At 45.4% G+C, this 23,005-nt stretch overlaps 1 protein-coding gene across 3 annotated transcripts in view; it reads left to right on the top strand.

The window, feature by feature from the left end:
• The window catches only part of WIPF3 (WAS/WASL interacting protein family member 3), a 72,522-nt gene that overhangs the window by 12,830 nt on the left and 36,687 nt on the right, over positions 1–23,005 (top strand). For all 3 annotated transcript variants that reach the window (XM_053926934.2, XM_053926936.2, XM_053926935.2), the window contains exon 2: positions 11,157–11,306. In XM_053926934.2, coding sequence (XP_053782909.1) covers positions 11,214–11,306 — 93 coding nt within the window. In that variant the 5' untranslated portion in view covers positions 11,157–11,213. The remainder of the gene's footprint in view (positions 1–11,156; positions 11,307–23,005) is intronic.

The raw sequence follows: 23,005 nt of genomic DNA, 5'->3' as shown, positions 1-23,005 counted from the left end.
AGTGATATGCTGGGGAAGGAAAGGGCTCCCTGGGGGCGAGGTCCTTGTTTTCCTAGTTTTGTCTGTCGTTAGGTACTTGGGGCTTCCACCCTGGCCCTGAATCCTTGCTCCGCTCGGGTCTAACCACAGTTTCATCAGTTATCTTTTTTCTAATTTCCAACTCTCTGGGTTTTTTTTTTTTTTTTACTTCACCATTAAATGCTGATTCCTTTCTTCTGCTTCTTTAGTTTTATGATATTGTTTTATACTTCTTGAGAGTTTTGAATTCTTTGTTTTAGAAACGTAATTTCATACAGCTATGACTTTCGCTCTGAATCACGCTTTAGCTGTTTCCATAGGTTCTGGTTTGTGATGTTTTCATTGTCTTTATTTTCTAGGTATTCTTTAATTCAGGTATTTATATCCTCTTTGTTCAGCGTTATATAAATCTACTTTTTATCCCAAAGTGAATTTACATTTCTGAGTTTCCCTTTCCTTGTTATCTTGAAATGGTTTCCAAAAAAGAGAGAACAGAGATATTTTCACCCCACCATCTGCAAAGCAGAAATCCTTGAACTCAGCTTTACTTTGAAATGCGTTTTCTAATTTAAAAGACTAAAAAGACTCCTCTCTGCTGCTCTTTAACGCGTGTTTCCTTTTTCCTTTCCAAGAAGCCACCCTATCTTTAATTAAGGAAATTGCATTTGAAAGAACTTAGCTTTTTGGATAGGATCATACATTCTTTTTCTTTAATCCTTATCTCAAAGCTGTCTGCTTTTGGTCCCCACTTTCATGCAAATCGGGAAAGAAGACAAGTTTGTACCTTTTTGTAAATGGAGAAGTAGATGGGCATTAAAGTGAGAATTGGAGATGGGTTCTCCCAGCTGGCCAACTACAATCGTTCCTCTCTGACTCCATCATTTCTAACAGGTGAAGCTTTTCTAGCGAGCACTGTTCATTTGGGGACCCCAGACATCCAGAGTCTATTCCCACACTGATAATGGCGTCTACTGTTGCACGGGAATTTCCCCTACAGTTCCCTTCTTCTTTTAGCTTGTAATATTTTTCTTTAATCGTCATTAAGATTATTTCATCTGCAGACTCACCCAGAACTTACATCCTGTTCTGCTGCTGAGGTGTGTCTCCATCTTTTGCCTGAGTAGTTGGCCTGAGGATCCCTGATATACAGGGTCTGGCAAAAGTGAGGCTTGCCTGAGTGCGGTTGGTAGGGTATGGGAATGTCTCACACGGAGATGAACAGCAATTTGGATATTTCACCCAAAATGTCACATGGTACGCTTGACTGTGATATTGTTATGTCACAGAATTACATGCTTATGACTTTGTAATAAAAATGGGGCACTATTTATGCTGGACCCTGTATATGTTTTCTCTTTATTCCCATAGCAATATCAAGGCAATGGTGTTTGGTGATACCAAGATACCTAAGACATAGTCTCTACCTTTGAATCATTCAGTAAGCTGTGGTTGAGTGACAGGAGGCAAACAGGCACATGAAAAGAAAATTGCTGGAGTGCCTAGTGCCATAATAAAATTGTGAACAAAGTACTACAGGATTAGGTGTCTGTGCCAAGGGAGGAGGAGCTCTGTGCAGAGAAGCTGGCGCCTGAGCGTGTTGTAGAGGATTAGAAGGAATTTTCCAGGTGGAGAAGGCCCTCACATACAGCCTGAATGGCATGGACAGAGACATGGAGCCGTAAAGGAAAAGTATGTAAGGGAATACGACAAGTGTGGTGTGTGCAAAGGATAGGACACGTACTGGAGCGTAAGATTAGAACTTGACTCCGTAAAGAGCCTTGAAAGGAGTAGATGTCACACTGGGGAGTGATGCCCTGTCGTCTGAGAGGTGAGACCTCCGGCCAGTTGACCAGATGTGACTGCCAGTGAGTTGCGCTTGCTGTCATAGGAAGGACTCTGCCTGGTGGCAGAGAAGAGGGTGGCTCCTTGCAGCAGGTTGTTTTGATAGAATGGGCAGTTAGACATGAGCAGAGTAAAGATGATAAGCCAGGTACAGAAGGTCACCAGGGAGGAAAGCAGAGGGTACCTAGCAACAGGCAAAACTGAGAACACAAGACTTTGCCCCCCAGGGTGACCTTTCCTCCCCTAGCATATCACTGGTCATGGGGTTTAGACCCCCTGACCTTTCATATCGCTAGTCATGTGATTCAGACCCTCCCCTGACCTTTCCTCCCCTGGCATGTCACTGGTCATATGGTAGACCCCCTTAGAGGAGGAGCAGGGGCTGGAGAATAGCCTCATATCACTCCCTCGCACGACCACTCCCTTAAGCATAAAACTCTCAAGACAAAGGGGTTCTGAACCATGTCCATTAATCTTAGGAACAGAGTCTGCTGACCACAGTCAGAGTTTGGGTCAAACTAGAGATGACATCTAGGCCTCAGTCGTGTTTCAGTGCCAGGCCCAGAAACCTTCTCTTTTCCGTAAGTGCCAAGGGCCCCCCCCTGTTGTTTTTGTTTGTGGTTTTTGGGTTTGTTTGTTTGTTTGTTGCCTGTGTAACTCATTTCCTGCACCCATACAGCCCAGCTGGCTCACCTTTTCTACCTCTGTGACTTTCTAAATAAACGCTCTTTTATAATTTGAGTTCATGGCTCTGAATTTTTTTGTTGCCCAACTCAAGCACCGAAGTTGCTGAACCAAGGTCTGATAACATTCTGGTGATGTTTCGCCACTAACCATTTGAGATTCTAGCAGAACTTCAAACTGGGTGAGGGACAGAAGGTGCCAGACTCTCCTCGGTCCTTGTCTGACCCAAGCTGTTGCTGTAGGAATCAGGTGAAAATACTGAAACCCCCAGGAAGTCTCAGACAGAAAACTTGGAAAGAAGGGTTTCTGTCCTGTAGACTTGCACCATGTGCCACCTCTGGTCTGTCCGTGATTTCCTCAGTGATGTCAGAACAGCACTTCCGGGAGTAGTTACAATCCTAAGTGAAAAGTCACCACCTGGGTCTTAGAGAGTAAAACATGGCCCTTCTCATAAAATCTGACATCATAAAATAAGGGGATGGTACTTAATTCTGTAAAATGACTCATTTTTATCACATTGATTATGGGTTATCATTGAATAATAAACTCCTTTTGTATATGCAAAGCATACCTCGACTTTCCAAAATTAGAGATGCCATTTTTCAGAAGCATAGCTGTTATGTAAAATGAAGCTTACTTATAAATGTGTGATTAATATCATGTATTTTTAATAAGCCTAGTTCTTATTTTAGCTAATTCAAAGGCAGCAAAAAAATTAAAAGACAGGAAATCAATATTTTCTCCTTTCACCCTTGGGATCCACACACAAAATTTTCATGGCATTTAGCTGTAATATAAATACCTAAGTCTATGATAAATATTACCAATATTTCCCATTTCCCTTCATCAAATACTGGGCAAATATTATAATGAATTCAGTGAATAATCCAAGAACAGATTTGTGTTTCAATAAGAATCTCATTTAGAAAAGCAATTTATGAGTTCATTGTAGGTGTGACTTACTAGGTTTCATATTAGATTGTGGTTAAAGTGTGTCTTCGTTTCAGAACTCACACAGACAGTGCTTGAGGCATTTCAGCAGCTAATTAACTTTAACATCCGGTTAGAGCTGAGCAGACTCAGCTTCAGCAGCCATTGGCAGGGCTGGTGTTTCTCAGTTGTCAGAAATTCTTCACATCACCTACGTGAGAGGTGAATGAGCACTCAGGTTGGTTTCTCTTTCGCTTTCGTGGCCGGTTCCAATTCTAAGTACGGTATGCCGATATCATGGAACCAGTCTGCCAAAATTAAATGAGTCTACAGAAATGAGCCTTTTTGGTAAAGGACATCACTGATGACTGTATGCGGCAGAGTTGCATCATCAAGTATATTCTAGAACAGGTCTTTGCAAACTTTAGGGGGCAAAAAAAATCACCTGTTGACAAGATACTCCTCATGATTCCGTTTCATGGGACATTTGGGGAACCCTGAGGATGTGGCAAATGTGGTCGAATTCTTGGTATCTGATATCAGTGGATATATCACAGCACGGGGAGGGGGGGAGCACCTTGTTGGAAGTCCCTGGAGTTCTTTTCATGGAACTGCCTCATGGACCCCGGACTCTGCTCCCTCCCCACTATGCTGTCCAGCCTTCTGCTGACAGGGCTCAGTGTTCCCAGGCTGCATAGGGGTGGCCGTGCATGGGTCAGGCATGATGAATATGAGAGGCAGAGGTGCTTGTGACCTTAATAAATTCCAAATCCTCTTCCCTGCAAAAAAAAAAAAAAGATTCTGATTCAGGCACAGGGTGGAGATGAGGCCTTTCTTACATGCTTCCCCATTCTAGAGCTGCTCCAAGCCAGCCCTCAGATGGGCAATGTGTTGGCCCCATTTGGATGCTCGTTAGGAATGCAGACTCTCAGGCCCCACCCCAGACCTAGGGAATCAGAACCTACATTTGAATGCCAGCTCCTCCATTGGTCCCCTGGCTGACTTTGGGTAACTTTCTGAACCTCTCTGTGCCTCGGTTTCCTCATCTGAAGAATGGGGATAATAATAGGATCTATCCAGTTGGAGTGTTTGGGGGCTTAAATAGGTTATGAAAAACTCTTAACAGCAGGGCCGGACACATACTAAGCGCTGTGTCTGAGTGGACTTATTTTACTATTAGCTGGAATACAAACATTAAGGATTTTTTTATCCTGTGCTTTGCATTTCCTCCTGCCCTGCCCCCTGCTTTTCTGCCAACATGTCTCCACCATTCCGAAAGGCTAAATATTTCCTGGACTTTACACCATTGAGGGGAGTGAGAGTAGCAACTTCCACTTAGCCTGTAAAGGAGGGTCTTCACCAGGAGAAATGGGCCGGGGCAGATCTTATAGGCAGGAAGTCCCAGGAGAGGGCTGGGCCCAGAGGATTCCCCTCTACTCAGTAAATGAAGAGGAAGTGACCACAGAAAGTGACCACTCCTAAATTGTTTTCATCATCAACTGTAGAGAGGAGGTTTTTTTTTTTAAGTTCTTTATTATTTTACTTACAGCTTTGGCAATTTTGCCACATGCTTTTCAAGAACTTTTTTTTTATTGTTCTTCAATTACAGTTGTCTGCATTTTCTCCCTACCCCTCCACCCAACCCCAGCCAAACCCACCTCCCTCCCCTGCCTCCACCCTCCCCCTTGGTTTTGTCCATGTGTCCTTTATAGTAGTTCCTGAAAACCCCTCTCCCCACTATCCCCTCCCCACTCCCCTCTGGCTATTGTTAGATTGTTCTTAACTTCAATGTCTCTGGTTATATTTTGTTTGCTTTTGTCTTTTGTTGATTATGTTCCAGTTAAGTGCCTTCTATGCTCACGGGCTTGTGGGTTGAGTTCCTTGCTGCAGGGTCCTTTGATCAATAAATGACGCATCTGTGGGTGACAGGACCCTGCTGAGACCTCAAAGGGAGAGATGGGCCACCTCCTGGGGCTCCTTCATCTCTATTAGCTCAGAGGTGAGAAATCTCTGCTCTTTTCCCTGATTTCATAGCCAAAGAAACAAGAGACCCAGTGGGACAGCGTGAAAACATGTGAAGTTAGGAGGCATGGAGAACCTTCCTTTCAGATTCCTATTGAAATGTATTTTTAGAACCAGCAAAAGATGCCTTTGCCCAATAGTAGCGGTAATCCTTCTTGCTTATATTTCTAAAATAGGCACATTTTCTACTTGTGAACAGCTGTAAGCTGACAAACTACTCTTGGGGGGAAAAGTATGAGAAGAACAAATAGTATGTAAAACTGCTTACTCTGAGTTATTTCTCTCTGCAGTGACTCCCAAAGCTCAGCTGCTGTATATACCTATGTAACTTTTTATATTAACAAACTAGGCAAGCCCAGTCCACACCTGTCACTGAATGGGCATAGACAGACTGATCAGATGGGGAAGGAAGAGGAGCAGAGGGGAGGAGGGAGAGTTCATACCTACCTGGAGTAGCCACAAGCTCCCCTCCCTTTCCCTCCCCCTCCCCCACCAGCTCCTGGGGAAGAATTTGCTCTATGGTAGTCTGTGGGTTCTGTGTGACCTGCAGACATGTTCAGCTGGTCCACTGTCTTTTTCTACAGTTTATTTTCCATTTTATTTTGTATCGGTTTCAAGTATACAGCTTAGTGGTGAGACAATTGTATACTTTACATAGTGTTCCCCTTGATATTGCCAGCATCCAGCTGGCACCGTACTGGTTGTTTTTTTCTTCAGAATGCTTTTGAATTAGCACCCACTCTTCACAACTGGATTTCACATTGAAATCTGGATCTGGGGTCTTCTGGGGGGAAACGGGACAATCTGGCTGGTCCTGGGCCCGTGTTCCCTCTGGTTGTCAGTCTCAGCCAGAGCTGAGGGGAAGCCTCCTGCCACCAACCCAGGCCATCTCTCCTGTTGTTGAAGACCCCTCCAGGCCCTGTCCATCCCCTGTCACCTCTGAGTCCATGGTCCCAAGTCATTTCCCCATCTGCAAAGGATGCTGGGAAAAGGAGATTCTGGCTTCTGGATGGAGGAGGCAGAACTTGTGAGAAGTTCTTTAGGCCCAGGAAAAGTGTGCAAAGATGCTGGGTGACGTCAGCAGGACAGATGTCCACACCTACCCAGGGAAGGAGACTTCTTGTAGAGGAGTTCCGTGTCACTGAAGCCCCTGGGTGATTCCAGCTGCTTCCTCCTCACTCCCACATACACAAAGCTTCGTCTCTGCTGAGATGCTGCTGCCTCCATCTAGGACACCTTCTTACCTGCTGGAGAACGCAGCAGCTCCTACCGAACACTTGATTGTTGTTCCTTACCTCCCGGTGTCTGAGTGTATGCTGGCATTCCTAGCTAGCACTGCACACCTCTCAGGGGTGCTTGTCTTACCCCACCCTGTATCAGAGGCATTTGTGGGCCTGGAGAGGGGGGCAGGGCGGTGGTGATAAATACAGCCTCCCAGCTAAGTGTCTGCTGCGCGTCAGGACCTGATTTCTCTCCTCCATAGACGCTCTTAGTGTTAAACCTGATAACAAACTAAGAATTAAGCATTATAGCTATTTTGCAAATAAAGAAAATGACACCAACCAAGGTCAAGTGTCTTGACCAAGGCCACACAACTGGGAAAAAGAGCAGAGGTGGAAGTAGAACCCAGGTCTATCTGACGCTGTCCCCTGTTTTCGGGGTCTCACATAGAAGTGGTATTAATTCTGTTCCCCTTGCCACCTCTAACAGTGCAAGAATAGCCAACCTACATCTCCACACTGATTTTCAGAGTTATTTCATGCATTAGGAGAAAATATCAAAGCCTTTGAGAGTAGCTTTTTTTTATCCATTTTTTTTTCATGCATTACAGAGCAAAATAACATTTTTCCATGTATCAGCAGAGCACAAAGCATCAGAGAGCTCCTGGGTACAGCCTGTGACTTCCTGGAGCTCTGCATTCTACTTAACTGTCAGATTTTAACAAATTCTTCTCTCAGCAATTGCTTAATTGTTATCCCTGTCAGGAAGAGCCCTTCACAGACATCGAGTACTGCACATAAAAATATCCTTTCATCTTAGAGTTTGAAAAATCTTTCCTGTGATTTCAGCAAGACAGAAGCCCAGCGACACCTAACTGTGCTCAGGTTTCTGAGGATACACTAGGCAGGGAGCAAGGATGCTAATAAAGTGCAGGGGGGGCAAGCGGAAGAATTGTACTTGTCTAGACGAGGTCCCTTTCACTGGAGGGTCCCAGAAATGTTTTTAAATCTTTACAAAGTGGAAGCAGAGAGTCAGTACAATGAAGAAATGAGGTTTGGGGTCAGAAAGGCCAGGGCTGGGGGTCTTTATGAAATGTAGGAGAATCTGCATAAGCTCTGTGAGACCGAAGTTGGTGATCTGCCATAGGCTGGAGTCTGCCACGGAGCTGTCGACGGGATTTGCTAAAACCGTGGCTCATGAGCACCTGAAGCAGGGCTGAGCACGTGGAGGGGGTTCAGAAATTACAGTCAGTCCTCCTTATTCACGGACTCCATAGTTCGCTAGTCACCTACTCGCTAAACTGTACTTGTAACCCCAAAGTCACTACTCACAGGCACTTTTGTGGCCATTCGAAGACACGTACAAAGTGGGGAGACACTTGAGTGGCCCGGCGCAGATGTTCCCAGCTGAGGCCCCACTAAGGGACGCTCTGCCTCCCTGTTTCGGCCCCCATGCTGTAAGCTAGCGCCCTTCACTCCTTCTGTTTAGCGCCGTGCTTTTCAACATGCGGTGCTTATTCTTGGTGATTGTGCCGTCTCCAAGTGTAACGTTCAAGTGCGGGCTGGTGTTCTTGAGTGCCGGAAGGCTGTGATGTGCCTCACGGAGAAGATCTGTATATTAGATAAGTTCTATTCCATCTCAAAGTATAGTACTGTTGGCGTGGGTTCAATGTTAATGTATCAACAATATATATATAAATAAGGTGTCTTTCAGCAAAAACACGTGTAAAACAAGAGTATGTATTACGGGGTGACAACAATCTCGTAACCAGATGTTCACGGGAACCTAACGCTGTGTGTCTCCTAGGAGCAATGGTTCGGGTCTCCTAACTCAGTGTTCATGGCCACTTTATAAAACATAGCAGCCTCAGATGATGACATTGGCTGTATTCTCTTTAGTTCCTGCGGCACGTAGGTTAAAGGGGAGTGGCTGTAACAAATTCACTCTGAACTGTTTGTGACTTAACACAGTAGAACTTTATTTCCCAGGTATTTAAAGTCTAATCAGATGTTTGGCAGATGGCCTTGAAATAGTGAGTCAGGAGCCCAGACTCTGACATCTTCTGGCTCTGCCCACTCCTAGGACTTTTGCGTCCAGCCAGTGGATGGAGGAAGAGACAGAAGTTGGTTGTGGGTAGGTCTTTATGGGCCAGCCTACAGGTGGAACACATCACTTCTGCCTTCTTTCCATTGGCCAGAGCTCAGTCACATGACCCCAACCAACTGCAAAGGAGGCTGGGAAATACTACCTTGCTGTGTGCTGAGGGGTTCCGTGAATAGTTCTGCCACAGTTCTCCATAAGGTTACTTCCTATGGTCACATTTTAAAAATGCTCGCCCAAGGAGATGTTTATTAATTTTAGATAGAGAGGAAGGGCAAGAGAAAAACATCAATCGGTTGCCTCCTGTATGTGCTCTGACTGGGGATCAAACCCACTACCTAGGCATGTGTCCTGACCAAGGACTGAACCCTTGACCTTTTGGTGTATAGGACAATGCTTCAACCAACTGAGCCACCCAACCAGGACTCTACGGTCATTTTTCCTTTGATAAATAGTGAACCCTTTAAGTAAGAAACATTTAAGTTTTTCAAGCTACTCTTTTAATCCCTTTCCAGTACATCACCAAGGAAAGCAGGTCTGTCTCCTCTCATCTGTCCTGGATAAAAGATGAAATCCTCATGTAATGAGACCTCTATACATATTTTCTCTCATTCTATTAATACTTCAGCCAACCCTTTAATCCCTCCTATAAATTGTTGACTGTAATTCTTTTTGCTACTGAATTAAGGATCAGCCAGCACCTGCTATGAAATAAAACATTAAAGTATAATTAACTGATTGTTTATATTTGTTCCAACTAAATTGTAGGCTCACCTCCAACTTGCTTTAGCCTTCAGCCAATAAAATGCCAGCTTTGTCTGACCTACGTTACTGAGTGTATTAGATCTTGTAATGAAACGCCACTGACATGACCGGGGAGAAGCAGCTACTGTACTACCCTCTGCATCTCTGCCCAGTTGTACTGTAGTTTTATACTGTGGACTCTGAGGGGTATTGTTATTTTCTCAGTCGTTCTGTTCTTGTTTTAGTATCAAGGGAGGGGGCAATCGCACAGTAATTATGAGGCTTTGTAATTTTGGGGGGATACTTCCTAAGAAAATTATGGTCTCTTACAATGATCAGCTCATGTACCTCCATGGGACTCTCCTGAAAACTCTCATGGACTCTTTCCACAAAACATTGAACTTACACATATATCTTATACCATTTAAAATTTTTGTACAATTGTAGGGGATTCTTAACCCTGCTGAAAATAAGGAAGTACTGATCTTAGGTGATTGCTATGGAAATTAATGAAATTGGCCTGTCACATAGCGGCCAACGAGAGCTAGCACGCATTAAATAAGCAAAATAGTAGACTCTGTTTGGAATAAAGTACCAGGTTACATCATTGCTTTTTGCTTCTAGGAGGTGTAAATATTAACATGGAATAATACAAATGCCAGAGGATTTTAAAGCTGAAGAAGCAGGCACAGGCCTTGTTCTGACCTAACAGTCACTGTTGAGATGGAAGAAACACAAATTCCCCCCTGCCTAAGTCTGATGTCTATTTCTGTTTCTGCCTACACTGTGTTTTTAGATTCTCATATGGTTTTCCTCCGTCTTGTAAACTGTGGGGTTTGCCTCCAGTGTGGGGTTTAAGCCTTTGTGGTGTGCCTTGGTATGGATTCTAAGACACACATGCACGCACACACATATACTACGCAGACACGTGCCACATTTATTTGGAATTCAGGTGTCCTACTGTGTTAACTGTTTGAAACATAACTGTATGTGCAGAATGGTGCCCAGGAGCAAACCAGATAGGAAGCTTCTGCAGAGAAGTGTCATGCCTCCACCCCGATGATTGTGTCGAAGCCACAGAGAGACAGCAAGAAAAATAAGAGCTGAAGGTAGGAAGCAGGAAAATGACCGATGACCTTTGGAAGCCTTGCCTGGGGGCTGGCATCATGAGTAACGTGGAGTCTGCAACATGTAGAAAAGGTTTACTTCCATTCCACTTGCTCTGCTTAGGAAAAGTGGAGTATGGACCAAATATGTTTTAAATTGCATCAGAAATGATAAAACTAAAAGTTTAATGCTAAGGAGGTAAAAATCAGTTATTTGGAAAAATCATGGAATGAGGTGTTGCTATTTATGTTTCTGTTCATTTTGATACATAAATAGCTGCATGTTATCAGTTTCATCACCCAATTCTCTCCAGAATCTGGCTGATCTTTCAGTCTCCAGCACTTGGCACCATGTCTGCCCCACAGTGGACACTCAGTATTTATTAAAATGAATGAATGAAACTATAATATCCATGTGTCTGCATGACATGTATTACCTGTGCGTGAATAAAGACATTCACGTTTAAAACCATCTCTTCTCCTTTTCAGAGCCGACACCATTCTCCTGGGACCATTCACAAGCAAGAGACACCAACGCTGTGACACATGCCAGTGCCACCGCCACCACCACCTCCTCCTCTGCCTCCACCTCCCCCACCTCTGGGGGCTCCTCCCCCTCCCCCACCATCAGCACCCCCGGTAAGACCAGTTTTTCTGTCTCATTTACTATCCAGCAGAAGCTACTTTGAATACACTTGAGCAGGAGGTTTTAAATGTTCAGAAGCAGCCACCACTGAGCTCCCCTCTGACTGGTGGCATCTTAGGCTGTTGGCTGCGGCGGCTCCAGGGTCTGGTTCCAAGAGGGGCTGGAGGGTTCTCTCTCTACCTCGCCCTTGGCGGCTCCCACCCTCTACCTCAGTGTCGTCTGTCTACAGATGGCTACATAATTCCTCTTCTAATTGCTGCTGCTGGAGACAGGCTTCCCGAGTCTCCCTAATCAACCCTTCCATCTCCCTGGGAACCTCCGGGGAGAGGCCGAGCCGAAGCACACAGCCAATGAGGCGTGCTGCAAAGTCAAGTTCCAATGTGTAATTGGATGGCGATAACGATAGCTTGGGCTTCAGTTGCCCGGTGCTGGGCCCCAGTCAGAGAAGTGTCATACGAAACGCCACAATGAAATATAAATCTCTAAATGAAATGTCTCTATCTACAGCAGATTGAATTCAGTCCATTTCAGTTCGTGTTGCCGGATGCTCTCTCTCGGATTAATGTCTGGTTTGTGCTTAGAAGGAGAGAGGCACGGAGGGAGGTTGTTTGGTTTCCGAACAGGAATTCTCTACCTTGGCCCCGCTGACGGGGGGTGCGGGTGGGGGGCAGACCATTGATCATTTTTGTTGTGTGAGGCTATTCTGTGCATTGCAGGATGTTTCGCCTCAGATAGAGAGGTCTCCTGTTTTCCGTGGAAGATGAAAGATACGGCTGTCACGCTGATATGGCGCGCAGAGGCAGGGCTGATAGGGATGCAAGGAGCCAAGTGAGCCGAGCCCAGGAGTTGAGCCTCACCTGCCATCCTCCCCCGCTGTGCACGCCTGTCCTCGGGTGTGCGGGTGATGCCTTCAGGGGGGAGGACTGGTTATGGAGGGAGGGCCTGAGGCCCCGGCACACGGCCGTGGGCCGAGGTGAGAGTGCATGCGAGTATGTCTGGGCTGTCACCCCTGTGACGACACCTTTGCACACAGACCGTGTCTGAAGTGCCAGGGACCTAGACCTGCCTGAAATTTGGTCCTGGCCCTTGAAGAGAGTGGAAAGAAAGCATGTAAGCTGAATTACATCTGAAAGCTCTCTGACCAGTGTATAGAGAGAGTAGGAGTAAGTGTTGAAATTCTGCGGCTGCACTTGACCCCACGAGGGATAAAGGAGATGGACAGTTTATAAGTAAAGGAAACATATATGACAGTGTCATACGTGTCTTACTCAGACTTGCTGGCACCAAGAAGTGCAACTTACAGTCGCCTCAAACACCACGATACACCCACACACTTAGCCAGAATAAGTAAACTTATCAAAACTCCTGTCACTGGGGATTTGGGGAAACAAGCCCTTTTTTAAAACATTGCTGGCGACACACAGATACCGGGGACTCAATGCTGAATGAGTCTTTCTGGAGTGTTCTCTGGCAGAAAGCAATGGACCTGAGCGTATCATACTTTTCCCCCCGGTAACCAAGTAATTTTAATTTTGAGACTGACTTAATAACTAACTCTAAAGGAATCAAAAGAAACCTTTCCAAGGATGTGTACAGCAATGCCATTTACCATATTTTTCCGTGTATGATGAGCACTTTATTACCCAAATTTTTGAGGTAAAAATAAGGATGCACATTATACATGGGTATAATGGTTACACACCATGGGTGTGACAGTGTATAATGCACACAAAAACATGGGCGTGCATTACACATGGGAGCACTTTTTACCTGGCAAAGTACAACATTCTAGTGAAAAAATTAGATCTTAACTGGTTTATGAGCACTAAATTACATGTGTTATGTCATGCTGTTAATTAAAAAATGCATTTTGCCATAGTGGTAATTAAAAATTACATTTATAATTGTGCTGATTATGAAAAGTGGACATGGAATGATGGATTTAAAACACAATGAAATTGGCCATATAATATATGTAATAAATAGAAAAGATCAGAAAAGAATTTTTAGTTCTGATAAAGTTTTTTGTTTCATTAGGGAATTCTTTTTTTGAAAGATGCTTAAGTAAATATACATAATTCTATATTTGCTTATTTTTTGCATTCCCCCCATTCCTTTTTTTTTTGCCATCTTTCTCATGGGGGAACAGATTAATTTAGGATAAAAATAGTCATGTAAATTTTAATATTTTAAAAAATATCTTTTTCTGCAACCTTGGAAAAATATTTACAGTGCATATTTAAGGCAAAGAATTAGCATCCTTACTGCATAAAGAGCTCTTACAGATTAATACATGCATAAAGGATGAATAGAACATTAGGCACAGGATATGAACAGGTGGAAGAATACAAACGTTTCAACATCACCACAATTGAATAAATATGAGTTAAAATAATGAGAAATCATTTTCATCTGCTAGTTCGGTGATAGTACTTTTTAAATGTTGGCTGGACTGTTAGGAACCAAGCACCCTTAGTGGGAGCAAAAATCAGTCTAATTGCCTAAAACACAATTTGTTAACATAAAACAAATCCCTTTAAAAAAATGGGTGTGCTCTATGACCCAGTTTCACTTAAGTAATTTTCCTTAAGTAACTAATTATAAATGTATGTAAGTAGTTAGCTATAAGATATTAATAAGAGCATTACTTTGTAATAGCAAGCAAAAAAAGAAAGAAAAGAAAATCTAAATTTTTAATACCGGGCAATTCAATAAATAAATGATTATGTAATCCACAAATGCTATACTAGGCAAACATTAAAAATCATATCAAAATCATTTTGTAACTTCCAGTATAATGATTAACTCAAGCAAAGGTCATCTATAAAAGCTAGAACCACTTCATGAAAAGTTTTAGGGGAATAGTATGGTCACAGAATTCCAAATATCACCCACAATTACTTCTAATGACAAAGGGAAACCATAGCCTTGAAATGGATCAAGCTGCCTTCGTCATGTGGCTCTGTTGGTTGGAGTGTTGTCCTGTGAACCGAAAGGTTATGGGTTTGATTCCTTGTCAGGGCACAGGCCTAGGCTGCGGGTCCAGTTCCCAGTTGGGGTGCGTTCAGGAGGCAATCTATCAATGTTTCTCTCTTACATTGATGTTTCTCTCTCTCTCTCCACCCCCCCTCTCGAAAAGCAATGAAAAAAAGGTCTTTGGGTTAGTGTTAATAATAATAATAATATAAAGTGGATCAAACCTATCTCTAATAGAATGACCTTACATCATAAGCCTTTTGCTGGGAGGCAACAAGAAAGAAATACCTAGCATCACCCTGTAGTATTCTGCCAAAAATGAATGTACTCACAAGCAAACAATTGGACACATCCCGAACATGGGACCTTCTCCATCTGAGACTGGCAAACCAGAATGGAGCCCATAGTCCAGTTTTTGTGCAGCCTGCAAACTAAGAATGGTTTTCACATTGTCAAATGGTTGAAAAAAATGAAAAGAAAAATAATGTTTAATGACATATGAAAATTATATGAAATTCAAATTTCAATTCATAAATAAAGTTTTGTTGGACTTCAGCCATGCTCATTCATTGACATATTATCTGTGGCCACTTTTATGGTAATGGCAGAACACCAATTAAACACCTTAGTATCCCCCACCCAAAATTCTATTCTTGTCGCTAGTCAACCTGCGTTTTTAAAATTAAGCTCTATTAGTAGTAGTAGTAGTAGTATATTTTGAATTTTATCAATACAACTTTTATGAAAATTTGGGGTTTTGGTGTTGTTTTATAGTACTTACATAAAATCCATGATTTTTCCTCTTGGCCCACAACGCCTAAAATATTTGGCCCTTTACGGAAAAAGTTTGCCAACACCTGTCCTACAAGACAGCTGGCTTCATTCAGCCTTCCTTCAGTCGCCAGCAGCCAGTGATCTTGCATCAGATCACGTGGCTCCCCTGCATCACTTTTCAAGGACTTCCCATCCCCCTCTAACCGCAGCCCACTCCGCCTTCACCATCTGGCCCCTGCCTACCTCTCAGACCTCGTACTGGGCCCCTCTCCTCATGTCTTCCACTTTAAGGCTTTAGCATAACTGTTCTGTCTGAGCAGGAGACTCTTCCTGCTCAGCTCAGCTCAGACGCCACATCCTCAGACCATCACTTCCTCAGACCCCACAGTAGGGCTTATAACATACACTTAAACCCCTCCTTCACAGCACTTACCAGTTTTTAATTTCGTTTTTATTTGACTGGGGTCCATATTTTATGGCTTGTGGTCTTTTCTGTCTGTAGGGCCAGGCTCATAGCAAGCACTCCCCTCGTTGAATGAATGAATGAATGAATGAGTAGATACATGCATGCGTGAATGAATAGCTATGTAAATAGGGCTCAGAGGTAGAGTTAAACCTCTTCATAACCAGTGTTCAGGACTTAAACATCGGTGCTCATGACCAGCAGGGCAGATTTTGTGTAATCTTTGCAAGGACAGGGGGCATTTTGTGTGATATGTCTGATCATCGGATCGGGCTTTGCCTTAGCTCCGGAATATCTGCAGCTTAGACCAGGGCTCAATGTTCTTTTGTTTCCTCCTCCTACCTCTTACTCTCCCCTGCCTGCCCCTCCCATCCCGGTCTCCTTCTCTTCTCTAACGAGCATCTTTTCTTTTTCCAAGAACGTGGGAGTCACCAAGAAGAAAGGCCAGTGGAGCCTGCTGATTTCTGGAGCAGGCTTAAAGCCAGACAGTCCTCCCCAACTTGTTTCACTATTTTTATTGCCCCCTAGTTCCCCTGTCTTTCGAGCTCTACTCCGTTTCTCAAGCATTTAAAATCCAATAGCAATACAAAAGTTGCCTGCATGGTGCATCGGCCCACTTATGATTAAATTATTACTGTTGCTTTGGTTACAGGATGTAACTCTCTTAAAAACTTAAAAAAGAGTACAATGGGTTTGATTTTTGAAATGCAGCAGAATTTTACTGAACTTTTGTTTTAAAATCAGCTTTGACCTGTCGGTTGTGTCCAAGAGGAGAGAATAAGCTTTTTCGCACAGCCTGTGACTTGTTTTCTCGTCACAGTCACGTGACACTGGCTACACAAGAGGAAGGAGATACATCTGCCTCTGACCAGCTGATAAACCCTTTGGAGCTGGGTTGCCCAGGCCGAGCCTTGCAGCAGGGGCGTGGCCACAACATGAGTTTATTTGAAAAGTAGATTCGTAAGTTTTTGTAGCATTATTTTTTAATGTTGCTGTTCCAGCCCAAACCTCCTAAGGAGGAAACCATTCTTTATTTAAAAACAAAAAGGAAACTGGCTTGATAACCATTTATTTACTATGAAAAGCAAAACTTCCAAGTAAGAAAACACTGTGCTTGCCATATATTTATTTCTGTCTGCCTCTTCCAGGCTGTCAAAGGTAGAAATGCTTACAGGAAATGACAATGAAGAGCATATGGTGGCCCCTGGCTGTTTGGTTCCCTCCTTACTGTTCGCCAGAGCCTCTGCATTCAGGCAACTCACTGAGATAATGTTTCTCCTTTTAGTCTAAGCATTGTGTGATTCACGGGCGAGGTGGACTTTCCGACGCGTCAGGAAACATCAGCAGTGGCTTATATTGGGAGGTTTCCCACTGTCGCCAGGAGGCGGGAGCTCATGTGGCATGCAAATACATGGCGCTCTGTGGAAGCAAATGTGTACAATGGAGTGGTATCTGAAATCCCATGAGAGCCTTTTTCAGGGTTTTGTATTTGCTGTGGTTTCAGAAAGAAAGCAGGGGAGTGACGGGGTGCTAGGTGGAAAGGGGCTTAGTAGAATTGCGTATTACCCTACACTCTGGAAGAGGTAATTTGCATGTTTACTGGTCCATTGGGAATAATGAGAGGCTTAAAAATCTTAAATACTGTCACTCATTTAGATTCTCCCAACGCCAGGGCTTTGATTAGCATGGCTAATAAGGGATCGGGACATTTACCCAGGGTTGACAGTGGCCAGTGGGACAAGGAGAAGGCTTTTGCATTAGGCCAAGCTGTTAGGATATGGTATTACATCTGTTCTCTGCTTAACGTTTGCAAAACTACACCTTTGTCTTCACATCAATTTAAAAACTTAACTCTCCCCCTCTTGCTTGCCTGGCCTGCACCTGCGTGCAGTCACTCTGCTTCAGTGAGAACCAGAGAGAGGTGTGGCAGGACCTGCCACTCACGCTCCCAAACAGCCATTCAGGACAGTATTTAAATATGTTTCTTTTTTCACAGCTGTGAGGTGGGAGGGGCCGCAGGAACAAAGAGGAAAGGCTCACGGTGGTGTGCTGGCGGCACATTGTGCACCCATCACTCCCAGGACTTGGCAAGAAAAGCCTGCCGGCGCTTGATAAAGAAAGGCCTTTATCAAATTTCATAGGAGCCCAGGAACATGAGCCACTCTTGCTCAGTGTCTGAGCCGGGGATGTGGCAGGAAGGTGCCCGGCGGTAGAAGGCCGAGGGGTGATGCCTGAAGACCTCGGCGGGCTCTAGCAATGACTACTAACCCACTCTTTCATTTACACAACTCTGCTGGCTCTCCAGTGTACATGAGGATTCCTAGTAAGCTGCCTGTGAACACCCCCTACCCCAGAGTGGTCTCTTCATGTAGGCACTGTCATGTGCAGGAAGGCCACCTTTTGGAGGTGGGACCTTTGGGGCCACGTACTCCTTCCCCCAAACTTGTCTCCCCATTCTTGCCATACAAGGGAAAAAACTACCACTGTCGGGCTGCTGCTGGCAACTATACATTCATCCCAGACCCTAGATAAAGCCGTAAGTAAGGAGGGAGGGGCATTGGGACCCTGGAAACGAGAACACGTCTCTGCAGTGGGGGCTTGACAGACAGTAAAAGGCACGTTTCCCAGACTGTTTAATGAAAAGACAGGTAACGTGACATGTAAAGCAAGTGGGCTACTTGTAGGTAGAGTGGTCCCAGCGAGGGAAAACGAAACAGTACTGTATGTGCCTGTCTGCCGATGCTCTCAGGTAAAGGCCGAAGGAATCAGAACACCTCTAACATCCTCTGGTTAGCTATGGGCCAGGGGGTGGGTGATTTCTGTTTTCTTTTTTATACGATTCTCTGTTCTCTCCAGTATCTACACAGAGCATTTATTACTTTATCTTTAGAGGAAAGGGTTTTCAGAATGAAAAAGGAATGATGGTTTACCGACTGGCTGAGTTGGATCGTGTGATAATATGCAATGATAACAGCAGGCACCTGCCGAATGGCTATTGTGTACCACCACTGCGCCAAGCGCTAGACGTGGATCATCTCGATTCCTCTTTACAACAATGCCATGACACGGGCATGAATAGGGCCATCTTACAGATGAGGGAACTGAGGCACAGGGAGGTTACTAAGGTGCCCAGTGTCACACAGCCGGAAGTGGGAGAGGCAGGAACCCTCCCCGGGCTCCGTGAGGGCATCACCGCTCTGTGCACTACTGCTTCCAATTGCGTGCACAGGTGGAATAAAAGGCACCGATGCCTCTAGCATCGGACACTCAGCTGCGCTTATTGTATGCTTTGCATTGTTCTAAGTGCTTAGCACATAAGTGAATTAATCTTCGGTTACCCTTAGAAGCTGGGACTGGGATTCTCTTAATGGACCAGTTGAGGCACAGGGCAGGACGTGACTCACCCTGGATCCCACAGCTAGACACTGGCAGAGCCATGGTTTGAATGCTGGCAGAACGGCACCAGAACCCCGATTATGAACCACGAAACCCCACCGTCCTTTCTGGTAGGCCTTGTCCCCACCCCTTGAACCTCTAAGCCAGGAAGTCGATGGTTTCCACTCCCACCCCCAGGTTTCTTCCTGTGTCGCCAGGGCCTCTTGCTAAGATTGTGCATTTCTTTTTTTTCCTTTAAGGTTCTATCATTTCTCCCCACTTGCCTATTGGGGGTTTTTTCCTCCTCTTTAGTAGAAAAGAAGACATTCTGCAAGTTGGCCTCTGAATAGAACCCATGGTTCAGCAGCACAGAGTCGGTGTCAAAGCAGCAGATGACAATGCCAAGGAAGTCAGTGTCCTTTGGTCTTTAGTTTACAGGTGGGCTGTTGATGGGCTTGGAAAAAATGGGGTCTCAGATGCTAGCAATGCTAGGGCGCAGTGGGGGCAGTAAATGCCTCTGAGCTCAGGGACCGAAAACTGTGTCTTTAACCTTGACTGAGCCATCAGGCAAATTCACTGAGCTTTTGCTGCACAGAAGTAGCCCGTCTGGTCTTGGCCTCTGAAGAGGTGAGAACCTGAATCCAGTGACCGCTGGACTAGTCATCGATCACTGCTCGGTCATGGAAATGCTGAGAATGCAATTGGTTCTCCCCGGACCACACTTCTGTACTTTGTGTTGCTTGGTCACTACAGATTTTTCTCACGTGGGACCCTTGACGTCTCATCTTTCAAGAGCTCTCCTGGCCTCCGAATGAATTACCATGCATCTCCCTCAGCTTGCTCCTGGGAGCCTCAGGTGCTGGCTCTGTCTCAGTGCTTTGAGATCTCCCCTGAGCAGATGGGTGGAGGAATGAAAGGGCCAGCGAGCAGTTCATGAGTGACGCTAGGTGGGAATCTGCGCCCAGGCCCACACTGGGTGTGAGGTGCACACTCGGTACCTAGCTCTGCTTCCCGCACTAGTAAGTTTAGTGAAGATATTATAATTCACAAGGCGAACCCTCTGTGAGCTAACCAGCCACGACATCACATCTGCCACCTGCCCTGAAAGCCAGGACACATTCTACCCTGGGTCCTGTCAGAACACATGCAAGTGGCAGTAAGGAGATTTTACAAACCAAATGCAGTTCTATCCGAAGGAACAAATTTCGGGATAGCAAACGTTAACACCCAGGTATTATTTTTAAAGCCATAAAATGCCCTTTGGCAAACTCTCCCCATGCCAATATGCAATAACTGTTTTCAAAGAGAATAGAGCTTGTACCTTTGCTTTACATAAAGTCATTTAAAATTCAGGGAAGGCAACACGGTATACCCATTTTGTATGGGTAGTAGCCCACTTCCATTTCCATGAGGTCTGTTCACCATCGAGGGGTTGGAAGGTGATTTCAGGCTGGTGAAAGCAGGACCCACCCGGGTGGCGCCCACTGTATTTGAAACACAAAGGTGTGAAGGTGCGCTTGTGCCCCCCCCCACCCCCCGCACGCGTTCAGGGCTCACTGTGCCACACTGGGTTTCAGTGGGGATGGCGGAACGATGCGGTGTGGTGTATTCACAGCAAAAACACGTGGGCTTTCAAGTCCTGCAGATTAGAAACTGGAGCCCTGCTGTGCCACGTGATGTCAAGCTAATGACTTGGTCCCTCTGAGCCTCAGTTTCCTCACCTGTTAATGCGAATAGTAATTGCCACCTCCTAGCACACCTGCCCTGAGAGTGGAAGCTCCGTGAAGACAGGGATTTTTGTCGGTTTTGCTCGCTGTGCATCCTCAGCACCGAGCAGCACCTGGCATGTTGCAGGCATTCTGCAAAAATGTGCTGAATGCGCGAATCGTGGGGTCATTGTGAAGGTCTAGTAATATAACTGAAGAAGCTGCGTTTACACTGTGCCGGCTTAGTCAGCAGTCACCACCGTTACTTCAGGAGCCAGGAACCAGTGGGGCAAGTAACCAGATCTGGGACTGATAGACTGAGGGCACAGGCCCCTGTGGTCAGTGCAGGGTGGGAAGTCACTCAGCAGAAGTCAAAGTCAAGGTTAGGAGCCTGGTTTATTCCAAGTCAGGCCAGTCATTGGAAAAGAGTCCAAAAACAGGTGGGCGGAGGTGACCACTGCAGGTTTTCAGGGTTCCAGACCCACTCGGCCTGGACCTGCCGCTGTAGCAGGACTCTGAGGAGCTGGATGGTTCTCTCCTCTGCCACGCCTCCTACCGAGTTCAGTGGCCTGGGTCTGCGGGGCAGCGGAGGTACCAGGAATCGGCCACCGATGAGAGCGATGAGCCCTCAGCTGAGGGTCGGAGGCGGTGAGCGAGGACAACGTGGCGACCCAGGGGTGTCCTTTGGGACCCATCCAGTGAAAATGGCAGCCTGGTGCAAATATCTTCAACATTTAGAGGGGGCTCTGCTGTCTCAGCGGCTCTTTGAGTTGTCATTTCACAAGCAGCTTCGGCAGCAGCAGACCCAGAGGCTGCCGAGGGGACGGGCACGTGTCTCTGGGAGGTTTATCGGTAATGCGCGTGCGTGCCAGAATTCTAGATCTCCTGGCCCGGAGCCCCTGCACGAGCAAAGGCAAGTGTCCTCTGGGCCTGGCTCCCGCTTTCTCTGCCTGGCTCTGCTGACTGGGAGAATTTGAGCACCGAGGGGGGATCAGTTGATATAAAGAAATTATAGTCAATTTTATTTAATGGTACTGTTGTTACATTTTAAAGAGCTCTTTTCTTGGATGTCATCCAATGTCAGATATCTGTTTTTCACAAGCAGAGAAACGCTGGTCAGGGTGCAGATAGAACAGGACCAGCTGTGAGTTGATGGTTGTTTGAGCGAGGATGGCACGTAGGTGCTCACTGTACACCCAACTTCTGGGTGTGTGAATTTTCCATCATAAAAAAATCTAATGGACATCAACAACCTCAAAATATGCAAAAGAGAGGCAACTTGGCAGAACCAAGGAGGGAGTTATATATATAGCATGGTTTCAGTAATTCAGGTGGATGTTTGAGGCTAAAATAGAAGCTTTTAATCTTAAAAACTAGGACCCAGGCAGGCACAGAACATCTGCTTGAGAAGCTCTGTGTTGCCTCCTTCCCCCATGGAATCTGGCTCCTATCTTTTCTAGCGACTAATGCTAAAATTTTTAGTGTGATCCCCCCTACAGAGGAGGTGTCATCTGCGGCCATTGAGTTGATTTATGGAATGTTTGGGTTTTTTCTCCTAAAACTGAGACATAATGCAAGTGACTTTGGAAGGGGATTCAGAGAAGCTGAGATGGGCCGCCACACTGTCCCATGCTACCTGATGTCTAAGTCAACCTCAAGGCCTAGTGTGAACAGCAGATAACAAACAGCAGCTTATGACACTGTTGCATTTACTGTTCTGGCCCTGGTACAAGGACATCTCGCCCTGTCTGGTGTTTTCCCCTCAGAAAAAGCACCAAGGACAGTTGTGGAAATTATTAAAGCAAAACTTGCCCAGCCAGCAACTCTCCTCAATGCCAAGGTCACCCAGATACGGAGGAATGTTCGCCTTCACCGTTTCTTCCTCTCTGACTAAATGCCTCTGGTGGTTGTTCGCTGAAGGATTACCAGAGGGCCGTGCTGGGAAAGGAATTTTAAAAACAACTTTGAGACAAAACCTTCGGGCGTGGAGATAGCTTGGAAAGTGTGCTATGGCTTTAAAAAATAATAAAAGAAAATAATTAAAATCTTGTGGGTTCATTAGCAGGTGAACAGTCATTTCCAAGAGGTCAGACCACGGGCCCTCAAGGGCATTTTTAAACCTCACAGCTGTGACACACAGGTTTCTGCCCTTTTGGCATTACAGGCGGTCACATTTTCTGAAACTATTATTGGATTGACTGGAAGGGAAAAGAGGGCAACCACGCCGGGGGTCAGATCTACGACAGGAGGGAGTGCAGCTGCCCCTCAGGGCTCGGCACACGGGGCAGAATGGCCCAGCGGGGCCCATTTCTTTGGCTCAAGGGCCCCTGGTGCAAACACAACTGAGGTCTGGTAAAGGAGTCCTTTTGTGCCCTTAATTCACAACTATTGCTAATAA

The sequence above is a fragment of the Desmodus rotundus genome, chromosome 6 (assembly GCF_022682495.2).
Source record: "Desmodus rotundus isolate HL8 chromosome 6, HLdesRot8A.1, whole genome shotgun sequence".
NCBI classification, from domain to species: Eukaryota; Metazoa; Chordata; class Mammalia; order Chiroptera; family Phyllostomidae; genus Desmodus; species Desmodus rotundus.
The sequence above is the reverse complement of the archived record's forward strand: the minus strand, read 5'-3'. Positions and strand labels throughout refer to the sequence as shown.